The sequence below is a fragment of the Pomacea canaliculata genome, linkage group LG7 (genome assembly GCF_003073045.1).
Source record: "Pomacea canaliculata isolate SZHN2017 linkage group LG7, ASM307304v1, whole genome shotgun sequence".
NCBI classification, from domain to species: Eukaryota; Metazoa; Mollusca; class Gastropoda; order Architaenioglossa; family Ampullariidae; genus Pomacea; species Pomacea canaliculata.
Genome location: NC_037596.1, coordinates 29912009 through 29937706, shown reverse-complemented (window position 1 = coordinate 29937706; position 25698 = coordinate 29912009). Strand labels below are relative to the sequence as shown.

Below are 25698 nucleotides of genomic sequence, written 5' to 3'. Positions count from 1 at the left end.
TAAAATGTGGAATAAACTTTTTCAAAACTTCATTTCATATACCTAATTTTGGTTGGATTATCATAAAAGTGAGTTCTCAAGCAACATTAAGGTAAACTGTTCCACTTCTACACATTTTGATCTGTCATAATCAGTTTAAATTGTTCTTCTATCTTGTTTAGTTAGTTTTTAATAATTTTTAAAAAAGGGTAAATTCATGTGTACAGGGGGTTTGACCGCCTTTAGCCTCGCGTAAAGAAAGAGTTAATATGAAAAAAACGTTCAAAATACAGAAGGCATTAACAAGAAGCCAAAACGTTTGACTAAAGGATAATTATTTATTTACATAGAGGGTTAAAAAGTGTTTAAAATATTCTAAAACTTAGATTAACTAACAGTTTTAATTTACATTTACTATCTTAACTACTGATAACTACATAATTATAACATTAAACAGATCTTCGTTTTCTTTCGGTGTGCAATAACAAGATTAAAAGAAAATTTTCATTTTCCTTAAGGTTACTGTTTTTTTCTAGTTAGATATATCCATATCTCTTCTAAACTATAAATTATAATGTCTTGACACATCATTCGCACAATGCAATATGCATTTTATTCTGTAGTACATGCTTTGTCTTGTTGTGTTTGTTTTTTGGGGTTTTTTTTTTTTGCCATTTTCAAATCAGTTCTGGTGTTATTTACTCCTTTGCCTTTCCACTTGCAGACACTTCAAACATTGCTGTAGATGTGTTCTTTTTCTTCGGCAAGCTCGGTAGTGTTGACATAGATTGGGTCTGTAGCAGAGAAATATCAATGTAACGAAATAAAGCATCTACAACCAATCTTTCAATTATCGGGTGGTCTTAAGCGATAACAAATCAAACATTGTGACCTTTGCACTTGGTGACCGGATGAACAAAATAGAACTTCGCACAGAAAAATAGGGAAAGATAAACATTTCTTTGTTTTACATCTTTTTAACGTAAGATCACCAATTTGTATCTTTAAAAAATTGGATAAAGGATTTATTTTCTACCAGTATCCCTACCATTAAAGTGTTGTGAACAAATACCTACAATCAAATCCTTTTTATTCCTCAGGTTACCAAAAAAATGAAACGTTGTGTACTCTATTTTTACTCCAAAACTGGTAATACAAATATTATTTCAAATGCAGGGTGTACCAACACTTTGAAGTAGGATGTATGAAGACATTTTTGTCAAGTTCTATGCAAATATATGAAATATTTCAACAATATATACAAATTCAAGATGTATTTACGCCTTTTTAAATACAATTTTATATCTAGGTACAAATTACCCGTCTAAGCACTTTATTATTAAAAGAGCATGTGACTATTTTTAGAGCCTCACAAGAATCAACTTTGTCTTCATTTCGGGTCTTCTTTCCACGATGGTCAGTTTTCTCTTCATGATACACGTTCATCACACCTCCAGCTGGTATTTCTTCCAGACGCACTCCTGCCGACTGTTTCCTCCCTGAATGTGTTTCTCTTGTCACACGGCTCTTATATCTTCCTGTTGATTAATTAATAGGCTCTCAGGACATAAACATGTGAAATAAGCATATCAAACCAGAAACTTGCTTCATAGTATCTTATTTTCTTCCTTTTTATGTAACCTCCTGTGACCGTATTATCCTGTATAACCTCCTGTGACCGTATTATCCTGTACAGACAAACAGCATTAGTCACAAAACGTAGAAATCAATATATCAAGATAATAATATATCGCAAAAATATTAATCCTCATGTGCACTCTTGTCTGAAGTCTTAAATATGTTTTAAAGAAAACTCACAGATTTATTTGCTATGAAAATACCTGTTCCATTTATACATTTTTGTAGGTAAATAAAGGGTCTTTATACATCTGAAATACGTTAATTTTAGTTTAATTAATATCTCTTTTACTCCTTTTGTTTCTCTCAGCAAAGTTACAAAAACATGTCATACAGGAAACCAACAGATAGGAATAGGTCGTTCTAAGGGGTGTTACAGATGTTACCAACGTCCTCAATGTGACTGCAATCATGTTTGTAAAATCCTTCATAGTCACACTCCTCTAACCTGGACTCCTCACCTGTGTACCTCAGGTCGTCAAGGACGATGAGGCCCGAGCCTTCTCTGTACGTGAACGATTCCAACATCAAGACTTGCAACCTGTAGTTTGACCATCAAATATTTCTCACCTGTCGAAGACCAACATCTTGCAGGTCATCCGTGCCTCTTCTTTTCCGAAACCATCGTCACAGTGGGAATAGAAGGAAAAATTTAAATAAACACACATTACCACAAACATGTATGTTGCTGTTGCTGTACACTCTCACATGTTCCTTTGTGTGTGTATGGAGTAGCGCTTGGAACACGTAAACTAAATGAAAGAAAAGTATTGTAGCAAGGCAAACGCAAAATGGAGCAAAGACTTACCTTTTCACTAATTTTCTATTTCTTGAAATGCTAGGAACAATTCTGGAAACATGTTGCTGATGTTCAATTTCCACTGAAAACATCTTTTACTCAATGTCCGTGTCGCTTATTTGGTGTGCTCTAGAAATAAGTAGCCACCTGTAGCCATGTCAACTATAGATACAACAAACTGATATGTTAAATATTCCAGGTCTTTTTATATTTCTCGAAGAACCATACGTGATAACCTGTAAAGATTTTGTAAAATTTCAGGTAAAAGATGTTTAATTTGCTCCACTACTAGGTGAACAAGGACCATACTCTTAAATCTTAACAGCTCTAAAGATAATTGCCTCTGGAAATGAATAAAGTTAAATTGTATTATACTATGCAATAAAAATCAGTCTACATGTATATAGAACCAATAACCTCAAATCAACATCCCACGTGACTTTAAGGTGTCTATAAAGGCCGCCGACAATGTGATTACATACAACTTTACTTACCTCAGCTCTCTCTTAATAAAGTTGATTTCGGTCTTCGATACAAAACGGGCAAATACGGCGGTAAGGCTTGAAATGTTTCTGGTAATAAGGCTTGTAGTGAAAGAGGACTGTTGTTGGTGAAAAGCTGGTTCATGACGAACAATGTGTCGTTGTTGTTGTTGTTGTTGTTGTTGTTGTTGTTGTTGTTGTTGTTGTGTGTGTGTGTAATATACCTTTAACGATCAGTGTAATTAGATAGGATGCCCTCAGTGGCAGACGTTCATCATCACCGTTTGTTCCAGTGACCACGGTACAGATGTAAATACCGTCGTGTGTCGTCTGCTGTGCTGCTATGATGTGTAGCTCCCCAGTAGTGCTGCTTACTTTCCCTGACCACGTGATGGAAGCAGAAGGCGGGTTGCTGTCAGCGTCACACACAAACGTCACATTGTGACCCTTGATGACCTCAGAGTAGGTGGACAGTGGCTGACCCTGATTGTCACTCCGTGTTATCCTGATAACCGGGTGATCTGTAAACAAGCCGATAGCACGTGATTGGTCGCACATCTCATTTATCGAATTCGACAAGTGTATGAACCTGAAGTGTTTCTGTTGACACTTGCACGCAAATACACACGCACACACAAAGAAAGAGGTTAGACTCACTAATAGTGGCAGCTCAAATATAAAGTTTTTTGACAGTGAATCAGATGTCTTTTTTTTCTTAACTCAAGTAATCTCTCTTGATCCTAGTCACCCCCAGTCGAGCATAGGGCCGCAAACTCATTTGCTTGAAGACTAAATGTTGTCAATGACTAAGTGGCTTTATTCATAACATTCATTGTCGTCGGATCCCAATACTCACAGTAAACCTGTAATTGCAGTGTGTCACTGGAGACAACTTCACCATCATTAGACATCGCCTCACACCTCACTCGCCTTCCATGATGTTCCCTGGTCACTCTAGTGATGATCAGGCTACTGCCATCAGGGAACCCGCCTGCATTTTCTGGCCACGTGTACTTTATTACATCAGACCGCTCATCGCTTGCACACTTTAAAGTAGCATTTGTTTCCTCCATTAAAGGATATCTGCTACTGGTTATATGGATGTTGACAAAAACTGTAAAAATACATGCAATTCTTACTGACATTTAATAAAACAAGCTAGCCTGATCAGGAAAAAGTATCTGTTTAACTTATGTCTTTTTGCTCTTTACAAAATGTTTAAAGCGTAAAAGGTAGACTTTTCTGGATATTTCGCACATACACTTAATTTGTTTTCCAAATTTATTAAGCTGTATAGACAAATACACAAAAAAATGTTTAAAGTGTAAATAACGCAAAGAGAAGAGAGAGAAAAACAAAAGGGAAAGATAACAATACCTTTAACGATGATTGCAGAATGGTAAGATGTCATCAGTGGTAGACGATCATCATCAACTGTCTCAGTCACCACGGTACAGGTGTAGTTACCGTCATGTGTCGTCTGCTGTGCTGCTATGATGTGTAGCTCCCCAGTAGTGCTGTTTACTTTCCCTGACCACGTGATGGAAGCAGGAGGCGGGTTGCTGTCAGCGTCACACACAAACGTCACATTGTGACCCTTGATGACCTCAGAGTAGGTGGACAGTGGCTGACTCTGATTATCACTCCGTGTTATCCTGATAACAGGGCGATCTGTAAACATGCCGATAGAACGTGATTCCACTCCAGTATCATCTATACATCAGGCAATGTCTTAGGTTTTACTTAATAACATCTATCTGAAACCAAAAGTAGCAGTTTCTGTCGAAACATGTACACGGCTACACATATAAACATACAAACACAGTTAACCTTGCATGTAGGTTAGAAAAAAAATAGAGAGAAGATCAAGGTATGCAGCTTGTAAATGAAGCACTTTATTTCTGTGAGATGATAAACTTGAAACTCATTTGCGTAAAGATACTATATGCTGTCGATGACTAAGTGGCCTTATTCATAACATTTATTGTCGTTGGATCGCAATACTCACAGTAAACCTGTAATTGCAGTCTGTCACTGGAGACAACTTCACCATCACTGTACATCGCTTCACACCTCACTCGGCTTCCATGATGTTCCCTGGTCACTCTAGTGATGATCAGGCTACTGCCATCAGGGAACCCGCCTGCATTTTCTGGCCACGTGTACTTTATTACATCAGACCGCTCATTGCTCTCACACTTTAAAGTAGCATTTGTTTCCTGCATTAAGGGATATCTGCTACTGTTTGTATGGATGTTCAGAAGATCTGTAAAATAAAAACACTTGAAACTGTTAGCGACATTAAACTAACAATTAAGTCGCCTCCGCAGAAAGATGTAACTGTTTGGTAACTAAATATTTAATAATGAACAAACGCCTCTTTACCACAGTTAAATATTGCAACGATGCCCCCTTTGTTTCCTCATGGCATTAAAAAATTAAAGCTATTAGTTTTTTTTTTTCTGAACAATCATCTATTTTTCTTTATTTCACATAAACGATCTTTATCATATCGTCAGGTTCCTAAAATTATATCAGACTTAGACTGAAACTTAACATTATTGAATGAAGTGACGGGGGAAAAAACAGTAAGGGTTAGATAGGTTTATCATAACATGAATGAAAAGGTAGGAGAGTATATAGATAAGACTTATCACCGGTTGCATTTTAAAAAATTTAGATTATAAAAAGAATTTCAAATGAAACTAGAATAATAGAGTAAAACATATACTGTTAAAGAGGCAATCGAAGCGGTTTTTATTAATACAAAGTTGCATCCCTTTAGTTGGTTGCATTTGTGGAAACCATTTAAACATTTAGCCTAATATGAGACTGGAAATAATTACAGTATTTTATTTCTTTATTTCATATGCAAAACAGGTAGTTTCAGGTGTTAAACCTAACATACAAATTGTACACACGTTGATGAGTTTTACTTTTATAAAATAGAAGTTCTTACAGTTACTGCAAATGATGGTGTATTCCTGGCAATTTCTGTCACTAGATATCTCATGCTGACACTCAGCGATGCTAGTCTCATTCCCATGGCAAGATGAAAAATGACCAGGCATCGAAAAGTCTTCATATAAAAACGTCCTGGCACCAAGCCTAAACATTGCAGAATACCTTTTGCAACAATTGTTCCAATAATTATTAATGCTTAATTAAAATGCTTCAGGTGTTCTTAATCCAGAAGAACTTATGTATCTGTATTGTGCAAGGTTAAATAAATAAATAGATCATGGTATAATTCAGACGACAGTCAGCATTCATAGACCAGTATTTATGTAGATAGATATACTGTTAATGAGAACATAACTATATTACAGGCGTTTATTTATTCCACTATATAAATATATAAGATTTATTTTTTTACACCTGAAGTAGCTAATGTCAAGCATTTTCTTTTTAAAGTGATAGGGATAGATTGGAAGTAAAGAATGAATGGATGGATGGAGTAACATGTGAACATGTTTAGACATGTGTTTAGCTGTGTGTGTAAAATGTAAAGTTTCAAAATTAGCATTTAATGATTAGCAAGGTTCATAGTTCATTCCCTTAAACTGTGTAATTTCAGTAGAATGTATTCATCCTCTTTCCACAGACTCGTTCACTAACAGGAGAAAAGAACTTACCATGGTAAGCCGAGCTGTCTACAGACGACCCTGGCAATGTTGTTAGTCGACACACACACTGGCCTCCAATGACCAACTCCGATGTCTATCTCTACCTGTCGTCTGTTAGGTGGCATGACGATCAATCTTATTTGTATGTTTTCTGTAACAAGCCGTCAGATATTTACTAAATTTTTATAAGTTTGCCTACATGTGCATTGTCACTTCAGTATCTGAGCAGACAAAAGACTTCTATATCAACAAAAAGACAATAATCATTTATAGAATTAAGAAGCGTTGCAATATTGGTAAGTCTAACATTTTATTTGTTGTGAAAATACATCCTTTCTTAATTTCAGAAGCATCTACCTAATCTCTAGATAGTCTTGCATGCGTGATATCTCTTTTATAAGGAATTCTTGCATAAAAAATACTAAAGGCGTCAATGTTTCTTGTTCTTCATTCAGGATATATAATAAGACACAGCAAAAAACAGAATATAAACAGCAGATTCTTACGTGAGTTGCATGTGATACCAATGACATAGGAGCACCGGGGGAGAAAGCTAATCCATCTACCACTACACATCTCTAAGCTGGTCTCCTCGCCTGTACAACTCAGTTCGTCAAACCTGATATGGTTGTAGCTCCGAATGTCTACAAATAGCGACGCTGTATAAACTTGCGACCTGTTTGACAAAGGTATGTTTGTGCATTTGTCTGTTTTTATCTATAGACTGTACCGACTTATTTTAATAGATACACACTAGATGCAGTCAAAATCAACACTTTTTTTTATAAAGCAATTTGCATATACATGGAGACGGATTGCTTTTATTATCTGTCGTTAATTATAGACTAAGTAAGTCAATAATTTTTAATCAGTACAAACGACATATTTATGAACTTGTTTCATTATTTTATGTCTACTTGCTTTTGATATTACTTAATTGTCCCTTTTTAATGTTTGTAAACAAATCACACACGTACACACACACACAAGTGCCTCTGCATCAAAATTTTTATCTTATTATATCTTATATAAAAAGATTATCTGGAATGGGTATGCAGCTCATTAATTAGAATAAGACGAAAGTAAAATGACTTATTAAGAAACTGTAGTATATTATCTGTTTATCGTGAATATAACATGAAAAAACAAATATAATTGCACTACACATAAGATCACAAAACATTACACACGTGTTGAAGCCCAGCATCCTGCAGACCACCTGTGCATCTTGTTTCCTAAACCTCTGGTCACACACTGTGCACACCGTTCTTTCGAACAACACCTCAAGGACACCATTCCATGGGGCAGTTCCATTCACAAGCCGGACTTCACTCTGTGCATCTAATCAACCATGAAAGTGAATTTGTAAAGAGTTACAGCAAATATTATTACCTACAGACTTGAACATCAAAACATTTGTGTTCCTCTGTTGATTAAAGTAAGACACTCTCATGTCCAATTTATAAAAACTACTGTACCTAACAGTAAAAATTCTAGAATGAATAAGTAAATGTATTAGACCAGGGATGCACAACCTACGGCCCGCGAAACTTCTGCCCACAGTGCAGCAAATCGGCATGTTAGTAATAAAAGAATTCCTTAAAAAACGAAAAAAAAAAAAGGAAGAAGAAGTATTTATCCCCACGTAGGGGCGTCTCTCAATCTTTTTTTTCGATGGACGAACATTTCGATTCAGTTCTCCGACTTGGTGTCTCTACGATTAGGCCGGACATTCAGAAGTTCGTTTCGGGAAAACAACTTCAAATATCCCACTAATTACTACATAATTAATGGTAAGTACAACTTGTTTCTAATAAAAAATGGTATCTGCTCTATTTTTTTTTCCTTTTAGTATTTTTGCGGTGAAGTGGCCCGCGACACGGCTGTCCGAAATGGATATGGCCCGCAGGCCGAAAAAGGTTGGGCATCACTGTATTAGACATTACAGAGAAAGCACCTTCCTTGCTTTATATAAACCTCTCTATATTACATTGTAACTATGTCAAACATAAAAGTAATAAAGGACACCGACGCATGAGACCACGCTTAGAAGGGAGATAACTCTGTCGTTACAGGCACTCGTGATCGCCTTTCTTATAGATGGTTACAATTATAGATTCCTGTTATGTACATATACATTTCAAGATAGGAAAAATTGGCTAAAAATATTTAGTTGAAAAGCCAACTGCCAGTTCATCGGCTAATACTAACACTTTATCTGTGCCACACACTTTGCAACTTGAGGTTTCGTATTGCGGTATGTACCTCGCTCTCTCTAATGGTCTCATTGAGTTCCTCTATTCCAGGCAGATTATCAAAATCTGTGCAATCAACATCAGGTATATGAAGGTTATTATCTTTGAAAACTTCTTTAAAGTGATTCATCCACTCATCTTTTGTAATACTTTCACCCTGCAGGGCCGTGCTTAGGGGCAGGCGGACGAGGCATCTGCCTAGGGCCCCGCGCTTTTGACTGATATGGTAACTAGGCTAATGTAACCTATTGACGAACGTTACAAATAAATTAATCGTAGGCTTATGTTGTAATTTGTATGCAGCGTGTTGTCAATGATAAAAGACGAGATATCCCTGAGGAAAAAAGTGACTTTAGATCCCAACTAAAACCGTGTGATCGTGGCGTTAGGGCCCCGCACATGCCCTTTGCCTCGGGCCCCGCGGGGGCTAAGAACGAGCCTGTCACCCTGTGTTACCCAAACATAATTTTATTACTTCCCAAAACAGTTTTGGGTAACTGATTGGCTTTGTCAAATTCTCTGCTTTTACCTTTTTATATATTCTATTTTTTTCCTTCACTAACCTCCAGCACTGTTGCCTTGCCTCTACAGATTGATAAAGACTGGTCCGACCTTTGACATCTGTATTTATGTAAACAAGGTTTAGCCGATTTTTATGCCTGTGTACATTCTTGGTCAAACCAGTCTGATTGCTTTCTTGGGTTACCTGTAGGCAGCTCACGAACAGACCAATAGATTTATTCACATTTTGCCCTATTTCACAGGACGCATTTGCAAGTTCGTCTCTGGCTTTTCCCGTGTCCAGTGTTGCTTAAAAAGGATTTACTCTGTCACCGTGCCAAACTACTTTTTCGGTCTATTTTCAATTTCCACGTGGGTTCTCGCGGTCTGTTCGTGTCATGCGCACTGTCAGTGGCTGGCAGATGGTCTCACTACTATTTTCGACTTTTAAAGACTGGAATATCTCTTCCTTACACAGCTCGTTGGATGCACAGATGTAATCTAAAGCATAAAACAGATTGAACGACATCCTTGTCCTGATTACATCAAAATAACAGTTTCGTAACCGGAGCAAAATACAAACAGTAGTCGGTAAAGTGGTGTAACTAGAGGCTGGTCTCAATATACTGTCAGTTATGCATAGCACATCGAAATACTATAGGTATTCAACTAAGTCCGTGATACCTAGTTTTGGTAAAACTCCATCAACATTCCAGTTAAGAATTCAAATATCGTCCTAGGTTGCATTATTCCCCTTGCTGATGGAGTTGCTTCTGTCACTGTTCTTGTCGATATTTTCAGTGAGATGACAGTGGCTGACGTCCTATTTACTGAGTTTCTTGTGTTTGTTGACTGACACTTGCTGGTTGGTAGACATGTTATCAGAAATAAGAGGTTGTCTTTTCTTTGTTTGTGTTGACGTCAGGAAATGTCAGTGTGTTTTGTCAGTCTGGCAGGACACTAAAAATGTGGCCGCTATTTGCTGTCATACATTCAGTGCATCTGTTTCCGAGTACATAGAACAAGTGTCACTATATACGGTTTAATGATGACCAGCAACCGTTATGCAAGTATCGAAATAGATGAACCATGTCTGGCCTGTATGTCGCAGGATGTTGCAAGCGAGCTAGTGGGGAGACTAGTCAGGGTAACGTGATACTACAGTCATGCCGCTGACTTTACTGATGCTGTAAAGGTCGGTCATCACACGGGTACTACAGCGGGTGGCATGGTCTTCTTGCAGCATCATAGCATAACGATATTAAGAAAAACCATTATTGAGTACTTACTCAAACCTTGTAGTAGAAGAGTAAACATCACACAGACACTGAGGACCGAGCGCATCATGATGTTAGCTGCGATGTCTTGCAGGAAGACGAGGATGTGAGGAGAGTCTGGCTGGAAAGCTGACACTGAGCACAGACCGCAGTGTGGATGCTTTAAGTCAGACAACAAGGATGTAAATAACTGAGAAAAGCTTCTCATTATGATTGTCTCCCAATGTTTATGTGATCGAATGAAAACTCATAAATCTGTGTGGATAGTCCGTCTATGTACATCCGCTATGCATCAATTTTCTAGCTCACATTCAACCATCTGTATGTAATACACAACCAATAATTTTGTAAACTCTCTAGTTTATTAACAATCAATCCACGCAGGTTTATAAGCCGCGAATATATACAACTTTGTCAATGGCCAGGTCGATCCCCTTAAACTTGAAAGCTGCATCGTAGACATTTCGTGTAGTTTTGGTCATGATGAGAGTGTGTGTTCCATCTCCTGACCTTGCTTCAGCTGTCTGTGGCTTGGATTTTGAGATGTGAACAGTTAGCACCGGATAAAATTTCAACATGGAACTCATCCCAATATCAATCAAAATTTAAAAAATCAGAATAAATCTCCAAACAAGCCGCGTCATTGTTTATGCCGCAGAATTTAAAGCTAAGAAAAGAATTCGCTTCTTTTTGTCTCAAATTTATCATATATATATATATTTCACAAGTCGCTGGGATCACATCAGCTTAGTCTAAACTAGTAATGTTCCAACAAGGTTTGGTTTTCTCCCATGTACCACAGTCTGGACTTAACATCTCCTCTCGCTAGCATGCCATTCGGGAAAGTTGTTAGTCTTTTCTTACTCAGAGGCCACCTTGTTCCTTCCTCCCCCCTTCCTGGTAGTGTCCCTGGTCATCCTCTAATGTTGGACCAAAAGGATTGTCTATACTGGAATATCTGTTTCAAGAAAGGTTATAGATCGTAGTTAGGACTTTTTTATATGTAATTTTTAGTAGACAGAAGAGTAGTAAAAAAGTTCAGGCACAACATTTTCTTAGTTTTGTTAAAGAACAGCCATACGCTGGCCCAGTGAGTTTGAAAGGAAGTGAGCGAGGGAGACACTTTCATGATTTAATAGCAGTGCCCCTTTTCTTTTCACATTATGAATCATTTCGAAAGACTTTTCACTTTTCTTTATTATGGAAATATAGTAAATTTTATCTTTTTCTGAGAGGAGGAGTTTCTATAATAATCCATGTAATGTCATTTTACAATCTTAAAAAACGACACGCAAAATGAATTCAAATTCGTCAGTGTTTTTTTTCCAGAATTTGTTATTGCTATTCTTTTTAGACAATAAGTATTTAATTAGTACACACTAAAAACCATCTTGAGTACTTCCTTAATCTGAGATGAACTTCCTTTTGCCCAGAACCTTTAATTGTTTTTCTGAGTGTGTTCCTGCGCCCAACATAATCTTGTCATCTTATTGTCAGAGCACTAATGGCACTGGACCTAAAAGGTCCGGATACTGCGATCTTAAACACGCCCAGACACACTGATGAAGAACACAAGTGTCCACTTCCCACAAACCCTTGAGGCTCAAACGAGTGTACCAGCAGATAAACAGATGTGCAACGACTAACAGGTTCCCACACTTCTAAACGTTAAGACCTACGCTTCATCTTGAAGAGTGAATTTCTTGAGTATTTTAATCTGATTTTCAACTTCCGAGCAAGAAGACTCTTCATTATTTGGACAAATTTTTATCACAAAATCCATCTTTAGTCTTCGTGTCGTAGAACTGGGCCCAACAAGAGCCGGATACTGCCATCTCATGCTCAAGTACTTCGACGATGGGGCGCTCACTCATCACACATGGTTGAGCCACGAACATGAGTGAGGTCTGAGTTCAATGGTAGTCACACTTTGAGGTTTGATATTCGTATAGCGAGGCCAACCTTTCCCAGATCACTAGGTAATATCTAAATACCTACACGGTTAGAAAACATAAACAACAGGAGGCAGGTGAGGGAAATGACACTCAACATAGACTTTGGTATAGTACGATAAGAGACGGATCAGGTTCACCCGAATTTCAACCCATTTGCTCTAAGCTATTTCAAGAAAAAAATAGTTGTATAATTGAAATAAAAACAATTCTAAAAAGTTGTAGAACACGCCAACATATTAACAATTAGTCAAAACTTTCATCAAGACATAGCACTACGTATTAAATGTATTTTGTTTTAGTCGACAAGCATGGGTTAGTGATCTGCTTATACTGTAATCTTAACTTGACAGCAAGACTTTAATTGTTCAATTAATAAACTTCGGGAGACTGTTGTGGTCGAACTGATGTCAAACCGGCTTATATTTCTTTTGAATATTCCTGTAATATGGGAAGTACAAATTTAACTAATAGCTGACTTTTCAATTCATGATACTGTTTGTGTAGCTTATGAGGTATGTTCTATTGCATTGTTTTATATTGTACTTTGTACTGTTTGGATTCCCCTTTAAAAAGAGGGAAGGGCTCTTTAATTAATAAATAAATAAATCGATATCATTCCTGCTATATATCTATGTATTCATTGTATCTGTTTATCGTATCCATATGTCCTTTTTCTATCTCGCTTTTTATGTCTGAGTTTTTTGGGGGCGTTTGTCGCCAACAATTGTCCCCTTGGGAATTATTTCAGTGTTTAAGAGTTCTTGTATGGAAGTGTACCTTTCTTTTTTATTAATTTTGATTTCCAACAGACTAGATGCTATGACCAGGCTTCCGTGGAGTCCATTCATGAGAACAACAAATAGAATACAAGTGTAGCACTTAAGGTGAAAACTGGAAAGTTACATTAAATATTTTTTGTTAATTGTAAGCTTTTAGTTAAAATAATGTTTATCCTTGCTTTAATGTTCTGAGTTTTTTTTTTTTTTTTTTTACTTTATGCGATTCGATGTTGATAGTGAAAAATAATCAACTGCCAAAGTCGAAATTTCCGGAATAAACTTTGTATCGTCACTTCCATCTTTTTTTCTCGGCCGTTGCGGAAAGCGAGGCTTCTTTAACAGGAAGACTCACGATCGAACACGTCGATAATACTGACCTTTGCTCTTTGGACACACACACACACACACAGGACAGGAATATTCCTTTTATGCATGCAGGCACGTACACTCGCATTAACCGATTAACATTTACACACACATACACGAAACACACACACGCGCACGCATAGACACACATACATAACTTATTATTATTATTATTATTATTATTATTATTATTATTATTATTATTATTATTATTATTATTATTATTATTATTATTATTATTATTATTATTATTATACACACACACACATATACACACGCACGCACACATACACACACTCCCTCTTGTATTCATTCTTACAAATATCGCTACTCAGTGTCTTTTTTCAATATATTATATATAATACCATATATATGCCTTTGTCTCTATAATATTAATTTTATTAGCAATAATTAAATAGTAGTAATCATTATTCATCATTGTTTATTTTGTCCCTGTCTTTCTGTAGTCAAAGATAGAGGGCGTCAGCTGTATTAAATCACTGCTGTGAATGAGACCAGCGAAAAACTAGTTTTGTCGACCACTCTGTTGTTAATATTGTCTGTTGTTTTTCACCACTGTTTTTGAACTATGACAATAGCTAGTGCTCATATCTTTGTTATTCCATGTAGGTGGACACAGACTGTCTTAAAGCTTATTTGGATAAGAGTGATCTCCCGTCGCCTCACTCGCTTGAGGGTGACTACTCTCCCTCACTTTCGTATTTGTCAGTTGATCTGCGTGAAGTTTTCTGACAATGTTTATCAGTACATCTGTTACAATATTTGCTACTTTCCTAAATGGATGAATGTGTCTCGCCACTTTTCATCTTTTCTTCTGTCGTTTTATTTCTACTGTCACATCTGCGCCATATTGTCTTTACTTATATGTGAGATCTGCGTATCGACACACGTTCCTATTATGTTTGTGTATTTTTGTTTGTTTTTTAATAAAAAGTTTTGAGCCCACCTTGAACGATGGGAAAAAGAGCTATATAAATCTTAATAATTATTTGTTTCATATTATTGATACGTATAGCTTAGTACAGGTTCTTCAATGGAGCGTGCTAGAGTAATCACTTTTAGAGAGTTTTCATGAACGAGATGACAGAACAGAAAGGTGTAGTCTTGCTTTTCTCAACACTTTGTTTATTAAGTCAACGTATATATCAAATTGTAGTCTCCATACATATCAAGCGAAGTCGCGATGTGGGCAGACCAAAGCAGCAAACACCACCATCCTACAATTACTCTTTTAGGTAGTCGTTAGAATGCCCTAGGGGTCAAGTGTCATATATGTGTTATTCATTCACTTGTATTTCAGTGTGTTTACAGTAAAACCGAAATATTGTTAACGTGTTGTGATTGATAGTTGTATTGTCTTGTTACTATTATGTAGTCTGAAATTGTACACATTACTCCAGCTAAGTGTTGGCTGTTAAAATTTCATTAAAAGGTTCTCGGGAACTAAACATGTGAAATGAGCAAATCAAAACAAACATTAGCTTCAAAGTTTATTAAATTCTTTCTCTTCTCCTTTAACCTCGCGTGGCCCCAGCATCTTAAACAGAAAACACCTAGTTTTGGGAAAAATACGTTTTGATTACACAAAAAACAAGAAAGTTATTATGCTAAAGCAATTAATATTCATTTATTTATTTCAAGTCCTAATGTAACCCTTTAACTCTTATGATCTAGTATCTGGTAAGTCTAGGAAAAAAGAAAAATTTACTGTATAAATGTTTTGCAGAAAGCTTAAAAAATAGCCTTTTAACCCTCATTCCCGTTTACCTCCCTTGACTTAATAAACAGCTAAATTGTGTTTTGAAAAGAATAGTTTTAGAATCTTTATAATATTTTTATTTGTCTCTGTTCACCTTACCTTTATGTAATAAGTGGCATTCAAATAAGAAAGATTGTTACCTTGAGTAAGAAACTGGTGTTTCCAACCACGGACCAAGAAGACTGAGGAAGCGGTCACAGTCATCATCCACCAAGAGATGAAACACAGACAGTAAAAAAGAAACTTGATGTTTCTCCAGTGCGGTTGACTTATAAAGCTTAGTAGTATGGTCTGATCACATGCACGATTACATGCAATGTACAGTATTTCTATCACTTCTGCATCTATCGATTTTATTTTATTTACTTTTTTTACTAATGCTAGTCTTTATTTTAAGCAACAGAAGCACGAGTACATTGAATAACACTTATGACAAATATTTACTGTATAATAATATCTTGCTGTTAAATTTATATAAAGTATAAAGAAGGTGTAGTATTTAATTTATAAGGGGTGTTAGTACTGACTGTGTGAATGGTTCGATTTTTGTAATTTATCCAAAGTTATCTCCCTGTGTCCTAAAAATAAAAGTCTAAATTCTTGCAGGCAATTTAGAAAAGTAGAAAAGCAACAACAACAATAACAAAAAATAAAAAATAAAAAAAAAATAAAAAAAATAAATGCTGTTCTGATGAAATCTCTTCGGGTCTCCACAACACGTTGTAACCTGCAAAATGTTTTTCACAGATCAGGATGCAATATCTTGCTCTAGTACTAGACGTTCACACAAATCTTAATGACTAGGGAGACAATGGCAACGTTGTTAATAAAGTATTGGTTTAAATTTGCTTGTTATGAAAGATAACAATTGAACAAAACTTATTTACTAGCCTTTCTGTGTAATTTATATAACGTGTGGCTATTAACATGCTTGCTCACTAAACGCTTTATAATTTCAATACAAGACTAAACACATGATAGGACATACTCACATTCATCTGATGTTATTTACCAAAAACACACTCATGACTGTATATTAGGTCGGTTTATAGGTCAACAAAGACAAAGACATCAGCAGATAAGTAATTATTGGTTCTATATAAATCAGTAAACATGGATACAGAAATGGTACAATACCTGCACCAAGTGACCTTAGAGTGACTTCCAAGTGAACACTAGTCTTTACCTGCTGATCTTTAACTTACCTCAGCATTTTGTCATGATGTCACATCTAGCCTTCACGACAACCACTGAGAGAAGGAATAAATTGTTCCTGTATTATAAGGCTTCAAATCAAAAAGCGAAAAAACGACCGTGGCTCGTGCTATGTCTGGAGGTGTTTTCCGAACCTGGCAGACAGAATATTCTGTGTTTATATGTGTGTGAGTGAGAAAGAGAGAGAGCGGCATACTTAAAAATACCTTTAATGATTAAACCAAGTTGATAAGTTCTCGACAGTGGTAGACGATCATCATCATTATCTGTCTCAGTGACCACGGTGCAGGTGTAGATATCTTCGTGTGTCGTCTGCTGTGCTGCTATGATGTGTAGCTCCCCAGTAGTGCTGCTCACTTTCCCTGACCACGTGATGGAAGCAGGAGGCGGGTTGCTATCAGCGTCACACACAAACGTCACATTGTGACCCTTGATGACCTCAGAGAAGGTGGACAGTGGCTGACCCTGATTATCACTCCGTGTTATCCTGATAACCGGGCGATCTGTAAACAAGCCGATAGAGCAATCGTCGCACATATCATCTATTAAATCAGGAAGGTGTCTGGTCCAGGAGTTGTTATTTTTGTTGACATAGATAATTTACACACACACACACACACAAAAAAAAGCAAGATAAAACCCACTAATGACAGTTTGTACTTAAAACCCTTTCTACCGTAGTATAGTCACGTGTTTAGTCTTCACTCAAGTAATAGCGCTATTGAACGTGAAACTCATTTACTTAAGAGGACTAAGTGTTATCGATCACTAAGTATCTTTATTCATGACATTCCTTGTTGTCGGATAAATATACTCACAGTAAACCTGTAATTGCAGTCTGTGACTGGAGACAACTCCACCATCACTGTACATCACCTCACACCTCACTCGGCTTCCATTATGTTCCCTGGTCACTCTAGTGATGATCAGGCTACTGCCATCAGGGAACCCGCCTGCATTTTCTGGCCACGTGTACTTTATTACATCAGACCACTCATTGCTCGCACACTTTAAAGTAGCATTTGTTTCCTCCATTAAAGGATATCTGCTACTGTTTGTGTGGATGTTGACAGTAACTGTTACAAAAACGTGAAATTGTTAGCAATATTCAATGAAATTTGCCTGAGCAGCTACTAAAAGCCAACAAGTTATGTCTGACTGCTGCATTTAAAACGATCCAAGCAAACAAATGTATACTACCTATACTTGTTACATATATTTGACATCTACACTTAAGTTCTTTAAGATAAGTCAAAATGTATGAACAGATAAAAATTAATTTTATAAAATGTGTTATTAATGCAAACAGTAGAGTGTCAGTGACTCAGGGGAATGAGCACGTGGACATGGTCAGAGGTCGTGATTTCCATCACCTCGGCTTATCACACTTTCGATCCCCCTATTTACCAACTCACGCTACATTATAATTAGCTCGGGCCCCCGAGCACGCATAACTCTAATAAATAATTCAGGGCAGTTTAGTGTATTAAAGAAAGTTTTTAATCATCAAGAGTATTTTATAAATTACAAAATGATCAAGGTATAAAAAAAATGCACATATGCAAATGAAGTAGTTCCCTATGTTGTATAGTTATCTATGGTGTCTCGTTAATACTAATTATTCTCCGTCATACTAATCCAGTTATCTAGTGAGTCAATTTATCTATTATTACCTATTAGACTCGTACCACTACACGCTCACTCATTCCGTACAATTCTCATACACATTTCAGTCATCTTGACCCGAGTGTCCTCGCTGTGTGGAATGTTAGTCTCTGATGGACACACACAACTGTCATTTGCGATTTCGCACAATGGTTCTACGATACCAAGAGTTGGTCGGGAGTTCGCATGGACAAAAATCACTCTTCTTTTACAGTCAGTTTGATAAGTAGGCTTTGACCTTCTTGGTCCGTGACCCTAACCCCACGTCTTCTGTGTGACTGGTGATAGCTGACACCCGGGGTAGCGAAGACTTGAGTTGAGAAGTCCTCTTCGATGCTTACTCTACAAGGATCCGTAGCGAAAAGCGTCGTATAGGGGTCAAACCCCAATATTAAAACGCAGACTTGTGGCCGTAAATGCATTCGATTGGTCAGTCATACCACGTGATCTACCGTTACAACCAATCAGACATCATAGGCATAACTATAGCACGTTATATATCACTATATATATCACTACTCTTTCGTGACACAGAGAGAGTAAAAGAAAGAAAAGTATAGATGTAAGGATAAGGATACCTTTAACGATAATAGCAAGCTGGTAAGATGCCATCAGTGGTAGACGATCATCATCATCAACTGTCTCAGTGACCACGGTACAGGTGTAGTTACCGTCGTGTGTCGTCTGCTGTGCTGCTATGATGTGTAGCTCCCCAGTAGTGCTGTTTACTTTCCCTGACCACGTGATGGAAGCAGGAGGCGGGTTGCTGTCAGCGTCACACACAAACGTCACACTGTGACCCTTGATGACCTCAGAGTAGGTGGACAGTGGCTGACCCTGATTATCACTCCGTGTTATCCTGATAACCGGGCGATCTGTACACAAGCCGATAGAACATTCGTTGCAGATCTAATCTATCGAATCAGACAGGTGTCTGGTACAGAAGTAACTATTTTCGTTGACATAAATAATTTACACACACACGCACACGCACAGAATAAGTGAGGTCAAACCCACTAATGACAGTTTGTACTTAAAACCCTTTCTACCGTCGTCTAGTCACGTGTTTAATCTTCCCTTAAGTAAAAGTGCTTTTAAACTTAAAACTCATTTACTAAAGAAGACTAAATGCAATCGATCACTAAGTATCTTTATTCATGACATTCCTTGTTGTCGGATAAATATACTCACAGTAAACCTGTAATTGCAGTGTGTCACTGGAGACAACTCCACCTTTACTGTACATCGCCTCACACCTCACTCCCCTTCCATGATGTCCCCTGGTCACTCTAGTGATGATCAGGCTACTGCCATCAGATAACCCGCCTGCATTTTCTGGCCACGTGTAATTTATTACACCAGACCGTTCATTGCTCGCACAGGTTAAAGTAGCATTTGTTTCCTGCATTAAAGGATATCTGCTACTGGTTGTGTGGATGTACACAAGATCTGTAAAAAAAAGCAAAAAACAATTGAAACTGTTAGCGACATTAAACTAAAAATTAATTTGTTCACGCAGAAGGATGTAGCTAACCACGTCATGTCTACCGCTCCTTACAACATTTTCTTCAACAAAATATGTGATTATATATATATCTTAACTAAAAAACTCAAATATTTCAGAGCTAAATATTGCATCGATTCCCCCATTTCTTCCTCACGGCATCAAAATCTTAAAGTTTTTAGTTTTTTTTTTCTAATCAGTTATCATATTTTCTTTATTTAACATAAACTATATTAATTATTACTTTTCGTTAGCTTCCTAAAATGATATAAGGTGTCACCGAAAATAAACTTTAACATTATTGATTGAAGTTACAGAAAACAAACCAAGTAAGGGTAAGAAACATGTATAAAAAAGGTAGAAGGATAGTATATAGATAAGACCTATCACCGAGAGCATTTTTGCAAAATATTTAGATTATGAAAATAATTTCAAATTAAAATAGACTAAATAAAGTAAAACATGTATTGTTCAAGAGTCAGTAGTAGCAGTCTTTTTCAAACAGAACGGTGCATCCCTTTAGTTGGCTGCGTTTGTGGAAAAGATTTACACATTTAGCCGAATATGAGACTGGAAACAGCTACAGTATTTTATTTTCCATATGCACAACAGGTAGTTTCATTCGTTAAACATAACAAACAAATTATACACATGTTGATGAGTTTTACTTTCATAAAATTGAAGTTCTTACAGTTACTGCAAGTGATGTTGTAATCATGGCAGAGTCCGTAACTAGACGCCTCATACTGACACTCAGCGATGCTAGTCTCATTCCCAAGGCAAGATAAGAAATCACCACGGATCCAACCCTCTCTGTATACAAACGCCCTCGCTCCAAGCCTAAACATTGCAGAATACATTTTGCTTAAAACAATTGTTCTGATAATTATTAATGCTTAATTAAAATGCTTCAGCTGTTATTATTTCAGAAGAACTTTTATGCTATGCATTCGTATCGTGCAAAGTTCGATAAATGAATAGATGATGGTATAATTCAGACGACAACAGTTCGCATTTACAGATCAGTATTTATGTAGATAGATATACTCGTAATGAGAACATAACAACTATATTACAGGCATTTATTTATTATTTATATATATAAGATCTATTTTGTTACATCTGAAGTAACTCATGTAAAGGATTTTTGTTTTAAAGAGATAGGGATAGATTGTAAGTAAAGAATGAATGGATGGACGGAGTAACAGGTGAACATGTTTAGACATGTGTTTAGCTGTGTGTGAAAAATGTAAAGTTTCAAATTCAGCATTTAATGATTATCAAGGTTGATAGTTCATTCCCTTAAACTGTGTAATTTCAGGTGAATCAGCATTCATTATTCTTTCACAGACTCGTTCACTAACAGGAGAAAAGAACTTACCATGGTAAGCCGAGCTGTCTACAGACGACCCTGGCAGTGACGTCAGACTCCACGCACACAGTCCGCCAATGACCAACTTCGATGTCTGTCTGTACCTGACGTCTGTTAGGTGAGATGACGTTCAATCTCACCTGTATGTTTTCTGTAACAAGCCGTCAGATATTTACTAAATATTTATAAGTTTGCCGATATGTGCATTGCCACTTCAGTATCTGTCAGACAAACGAGTTTCTAAATCAACAACAACAACAACAACAACAACAACAACAACAACGACGACAACAACAACAAAAAAGACAAAAATTATTTATTCAATTAAGATGCGTTGCAAAAACTTTAAGTCTTAACATTTTAATTGTTGTGAAAATACATCATGTGTTTTACCTAATATTCTTACCTAGATATTCTTGCATGCTTGATATCTCTTTTGTAATGAATTCTTGCATAAAAACGGTAAATGTGTCAATGTTTCTTTTTCTCCATTTGAGGATACATAATGCGACACAGCAAACAACAGAATAGAAACAACAGATTCTTACGTGAGTTGCAGGTGATAGCAGTGGCATAGCGACACCAGAGGCCCGTAATAATCCTTGTATGATTACACTTCTCTAAGCTGGTCTCCTCGCCTGTACACCTCAGGTTGTCAAACAGAAACCCATTGTATCTCATACTGTACTTATATAGGGACACGTTATAAACTTGCGACCTGTTTGACAAAAGGTATATATTAGCATTTGTCTGGTTTTATTTGCTATTAAATGCACTGACTTAGCAAAAAGATATTTTAATATATATATACACACAAGTCGAAATAAAAATAAACACTATTTTTCAGAAAACAATTTGCATAAACATGCATGGGCATTGCTTTTATTATCTGTCGTTAAATATAGACTAAGTCAATATTTTTTAATCAGTACAAATGACATATTTATAAAATTGTTTCATTATTTTATGTGTACTTGCTTTTGATATTACTTAATTGTTCCTTTTAATGTTTGTATACAAATCACACACTTACACTCAGCATCAACATTTGTTTGTTATCTTATATACAAAGATTATTCGAATGGGTATGCAGTTCAGTGGTTAGAATAAGACGAAAGTAAAATGAACACTTAAGAAACTGTAGTATATTATCTGTTTATCGTGAATATTACATGATAAAACAAATATAATTGTACTGCACATAAGATCACAAAACATTACACACGTGTTGAAGCCCAGCATCCTGCAGACCACCTGTGTCTCTTGTTTCCTAATCCCATAGCTACATACTCTGCGCCATGTTCCGTTGTACAACACCTCAAGGCGGCCATTCCACGGGGCAGTTCCATTCACAAGCCGGACTTTATACTGTGCATCTAATCAACCATGAAAGTGAATTCGTAACGAGCTACAGTAAATCTTATTACCTACAGACTGGAAAATCAAAACATTTGTGTTCCTTTGTTGATTTACGTAAAACACTATCATGTCTAATTTATGAAAACAACTGTACAAAACAGTTCTGGGTAACTGATTGGCTTTGTCAAATTCACTGCTTTGACCTTTTTATATCTTCTCTTTTTCTACTTCTCTAGCCTCCAGTACTGTTGCCTTGGTTCTACAGATTGATAAAGACTGGTCCGACCTTTGACATCTGTATTTACGTAAACAAGATTTTTCCGATTTTTATGCCTGTGTACATTCTTGGTCAAACCAGTCTGGTTGCTTTCTGCGGTTACCTGTAAAAACCTGTTTCATCCTACATGTCGCCGCTACTGTAGGCAGTTCACGAACAGATCAACCACTTCATTGACATTTTGTTCTTTTTCGGAGGACACACTTTAGGTTCGTCACTGGATTTTCCTTGTTTATAGTGCTTTATTTACCCTGTCACCATTCCACACTACTTTTTCGGTCTATTTTCCATTTCCACGTGGGTTCTCCTGGTCTGTTCGTTTCATGCTCACTGTCAGTGTGACTGGCAGATGGTCAGACTACACTATTTTTGACTTTGAAGGACAGGAATATCTCTTCCTTACACAGCTCGTTGGATGCACAGAAGTAATCTAAAACATTAAACTGGCCTGAATGTTGCATTCGAGCTTGTTACGAGCCTAGTCAGGGTCACGTGATACTACAGTCATGTCGCTGACTTTACTGATGCTGTAAAGGTCTGTCATCACACGAGTACTACAGGGGCTGGCATGGTCTTCTTGTAGCATCATAGCATAACGATATTAAGACAAAGTGTAATTGAGTACTTACTCAAACCTTGTAGTAGAAGAGCAAACATCACACAGACACTGAGGACTGAGCGCATCATGATGTTAGCTGCGATGTCTTGCAGGAAGACGAGGATGTGAGGAGAGTCTGGCTGGAAAGCTGACACTGAGCACAGACCGCAGTGTGGATGCTTTAAGTCAGACAACAAGGATGTTAATAAAGGGAAAATATTTTTCTTATCAAATTGTGTAATAGTTAAATTGTCAACATTACCTACGCATCTATGTGTGGGCTCACATACAGACACTAGCGGATTTCCTTAAAAACAACACAAATGTACTTAATCTTTGTCGTAAAATTTGGTCATTTGCTGTCAATTACACAGTTTAAAGATAAGGCTAAGTAACTAATGAAAGCAGCTGTCTGATCGGTTCTCAATTTGTAGTCTAAGCACTTGTTTCGTATCCTGCCAGGGTTATAGGTGCAGGTGTACTTTTCCATCCCCCTAATATCTCCCGGACATATGAATGAGGATATTCACTTTCGTTTATCTTGTGGGCCCCAGTGACTGTAACAACAATGTCAGAATAATGACTATTTACATACACCCAATGTTGCCTGTAGGTAAAAAAATCCACAATCCACAAGACCAGCTGATGTGGAAGATCAAACTCAGAAATTAATCTCAAACCCAGAAGGTAAGGTTACACTGTATAGAATGCATAATTAACATCAGCGACGAGTCATATACTACTCATATATTGTTTTCACATAAGACCATCAGCAGCCATGGATCATTTCTATTGACTAGAAATCAAATCGATTACATCATAATGAATACATATCCCCCTTCTACTGACAACGTTCCTGCTGAAATGTATGGGGCTCTAATTAAATTCGTAGGACAATGTCAATCTTTCAGGATGAAATAGCTGTGACCATTTCAACGAAAATGATGATGTTTCCATTCACAGTACGAATAAACTCAGAAGACCTTTGTTGATTGGAAATCATCACAGCCAGATTACACATTAGAATTTTAATGTCTTTATTTTTAAAAAAAATAATTTTATTTGCAGGGGGTTTCGGGGTATCTTTAATAATTAAATAATCTATGGCATTTCACAAAGATCCAGGACTTAATTTAAATTCTGTAGGGCTTATTTTTCCTGTGACCAAGCTAATCTTCTAATCTTATGTCTCAAGACTAAAAGCACTTTTCCTAAGAACGTCCCAATAGTGTAATCATATTAACACCCAGACACACTGATGATGGTTACAGAGGATCACTTACAACAAATCCTTGAGACTCCATCGAGAGTACTCATAGAAGCAAAATGTTCAAACACTAGCAAGCCTTTTAGCTTTCTAAACCCTAATGAAGTACGTTTCATATTTGTTTCATTATCTATAAGCAAGAAGGCCTTTAAGAACATATCTTCGCCACAAAAACCATTTTGTACCATTTTTGTAACAAAACCACATATAAATTCGGAAACTGTGAACCTTAGAACTGTCAAATACTTCGAGAAAGTGCGTTTACTTATCACATATAACTGAGCCACAAACATGACCCCTCTCGTTTATTGTCATAATTTCAACAAGTCTCCAAGTTGGCAGGTGTCCACTCCATAGTTGGGTCAGTTAAGGGAAGTCGGTTGTGTCCCACTTTGGTCAAACAGCCTGGGTTAAGCTTCCTTGGGCTTAAACGCAAACTTGACAAACTTTTCTCTCAGGGTCGAGTGGGACGATCTTTCATTCTTTGCCTCCGTCCACCAGCTTGAGTGCCAGCATTGTCTTTATGGTTTCAGTTTCCATGTGGTTACTGTTAATATTTCTGTTGCTGAGACTGGGATTCAATTCAATTCAATTCAATTCAATTTAACTTTATTATCTCACTAGGAGAAATTACAAGACGTTGTAAAACAACTGGCTTATAATAAAAACTTAATAACAACTTAATTCCACTCAAACTATCATCTCACACAAACACCTACAGTCCATGTAAATAACCCAACTAAATAAGAAACATCACTAAAACTATATTCCAAAACCACACACCCACATGCACACACTCACAAATCCTTACAACACTTGTTCAGTAAGACAACAGACTGGTGTATAAAACTATTCCTAGAACGGGCAGTGGAAGCTCTGGGAACAATAAAACGTCTCTTGGACGGAAGAAGGTTATAATATTGAGCTAAAACATGTGTTCTATCTTTCGCAATCACTCTCGCTTTCCGTACTACTCGTCTTTCATACAACTCACTCAGACACTC

General features: G+C 36.8%; 2 protein-coding genes and 1 long non-coding RNA gene across 6 annotated transcripts; all 3 read right to left on the bottom strand.

Annotated features, from left to right (window-relative positions):
- Positions 1-652: 652 nt before the first annotated feature.
- Positions 653-2627, bottom strand: LOC112569384. Of its 4 annotated transcripts, none has more exons than XR_003100382.1 (4): positions 2426-2627; positions 2188-2224; positions 1353-1667; positions 653-773 (listed from the first exon to the last, which is right to left on the bottom strand). It is a non-coding gene; the product is annotated as an uncharacterized LOC112569384 (long non-coding RNA). The 4 variants fall into 4 exon arrangements; XR_003100384.1 differs by having other exon boundaries at positions 1353-1517; positions 2426-2617; XR_003100383.1 differs by lacking the exons at positions 2188-2224; positions 2426-2627 and adding an exon at positions 2079-2093.
- Positions 2628-4651: 2024 nt separating this feature from the next.
- LOC112567613 (deleted in malignant brain tumors 1 protein-like) lies at positions 4652-10985 on the bottom strand. Its single transcript, XM_025244307.1, has 7 exons — positions 10570-10985; positions 7715-7865; positions 7031-7200; positions 6534-6675; positions 5858-6006; positions 5098-5164; positions 4652-4655 (listed from the first exon to the last, which is right to left on the bottom strand). Exons 1-7 carry the CDS (start codon positions 10763-10765, stop codon positions 4652-4654), a joined length of 879 nt encoding a protein of 292 aa, XP_025100092.1. The 5' UTR covers positions 10766-10985.
- Positions 10986-21198: 10213 nt separating this feature from the next.
- LOC112567612 (deleted in malignant brain tumors 1 protein-like) lies at positions 21199-23628 on the bottom strand. Its single transcript, XM_025244306.1, has 4 exons — positions 23459-23628; positions 22419-22569; positions 21742-21911; positions 21199-21344 (listed from the first exon to the last, which is right to left on the bottom strand). The coding sequence occupies exons 1-4, from the start codon at positions 23514-23516 to the stop codon at positions 21199-21201; spliced, it is 525 nt and encodes a 174-aa protein (XP_025100091.1). The 5' UTR covers positions 23517-23628.
- Between the last annotated feature and the right edge of the window lie 2070 nt (positions 23629-25698).

What these genes read in the sequence shown, in the direction of transcription:
- LOC112567612 (XM_025244306.1), bottom strand. Translation starts at nt 23,516, where the DNA reads ATGATGCGCTCAGTCCTCAGTGTCTGTGTGATGTTTGCTCTTCTACTA. An exon ending in TCTTCTACTACAAGGTTTGA is followed by an intron (nt 22,570 to 23,458) that starts GTAAGTACTCAA and finishes ATGGTTGATTAG; the next exon opens with ATGCACAGTATAAAGTCCGG. An exon ending in TGCTATCACCTGCAACTCAC is followed by an intron (nt 21,345 to 21,741) that starts GTAAGAATCTGT and finishes GGCTTGTTACAG; the next exon opens with AAAACATACAGGTGAGATTG.
- LOC112567613 (XM_025244307.1), bottom strand. Translation starts at nt 10,765, where the DNA reads ATGAGAAGCTTTTCTCAGTTATTTACATCCTTGTTGTCTGACTTAAAG. An exon ending in AGACAGCTCGGCTTACCATG is followed by an intron (nt 6,007 to 6,533) that starts GTAAGTTCTTTT and finishes TGCAATGTTTAG; the next exon opens with GCTTGGTGCCAGGACGTTTT. An exon ending in CACCATCATTTGCAGTAACT is followed by an intron (nt 5,165 to 5,857) that starts GTAAGAACTTCT and finishes TTTATTTTACAG; the next exon opens with ATCTTCTGAACATCCATACA.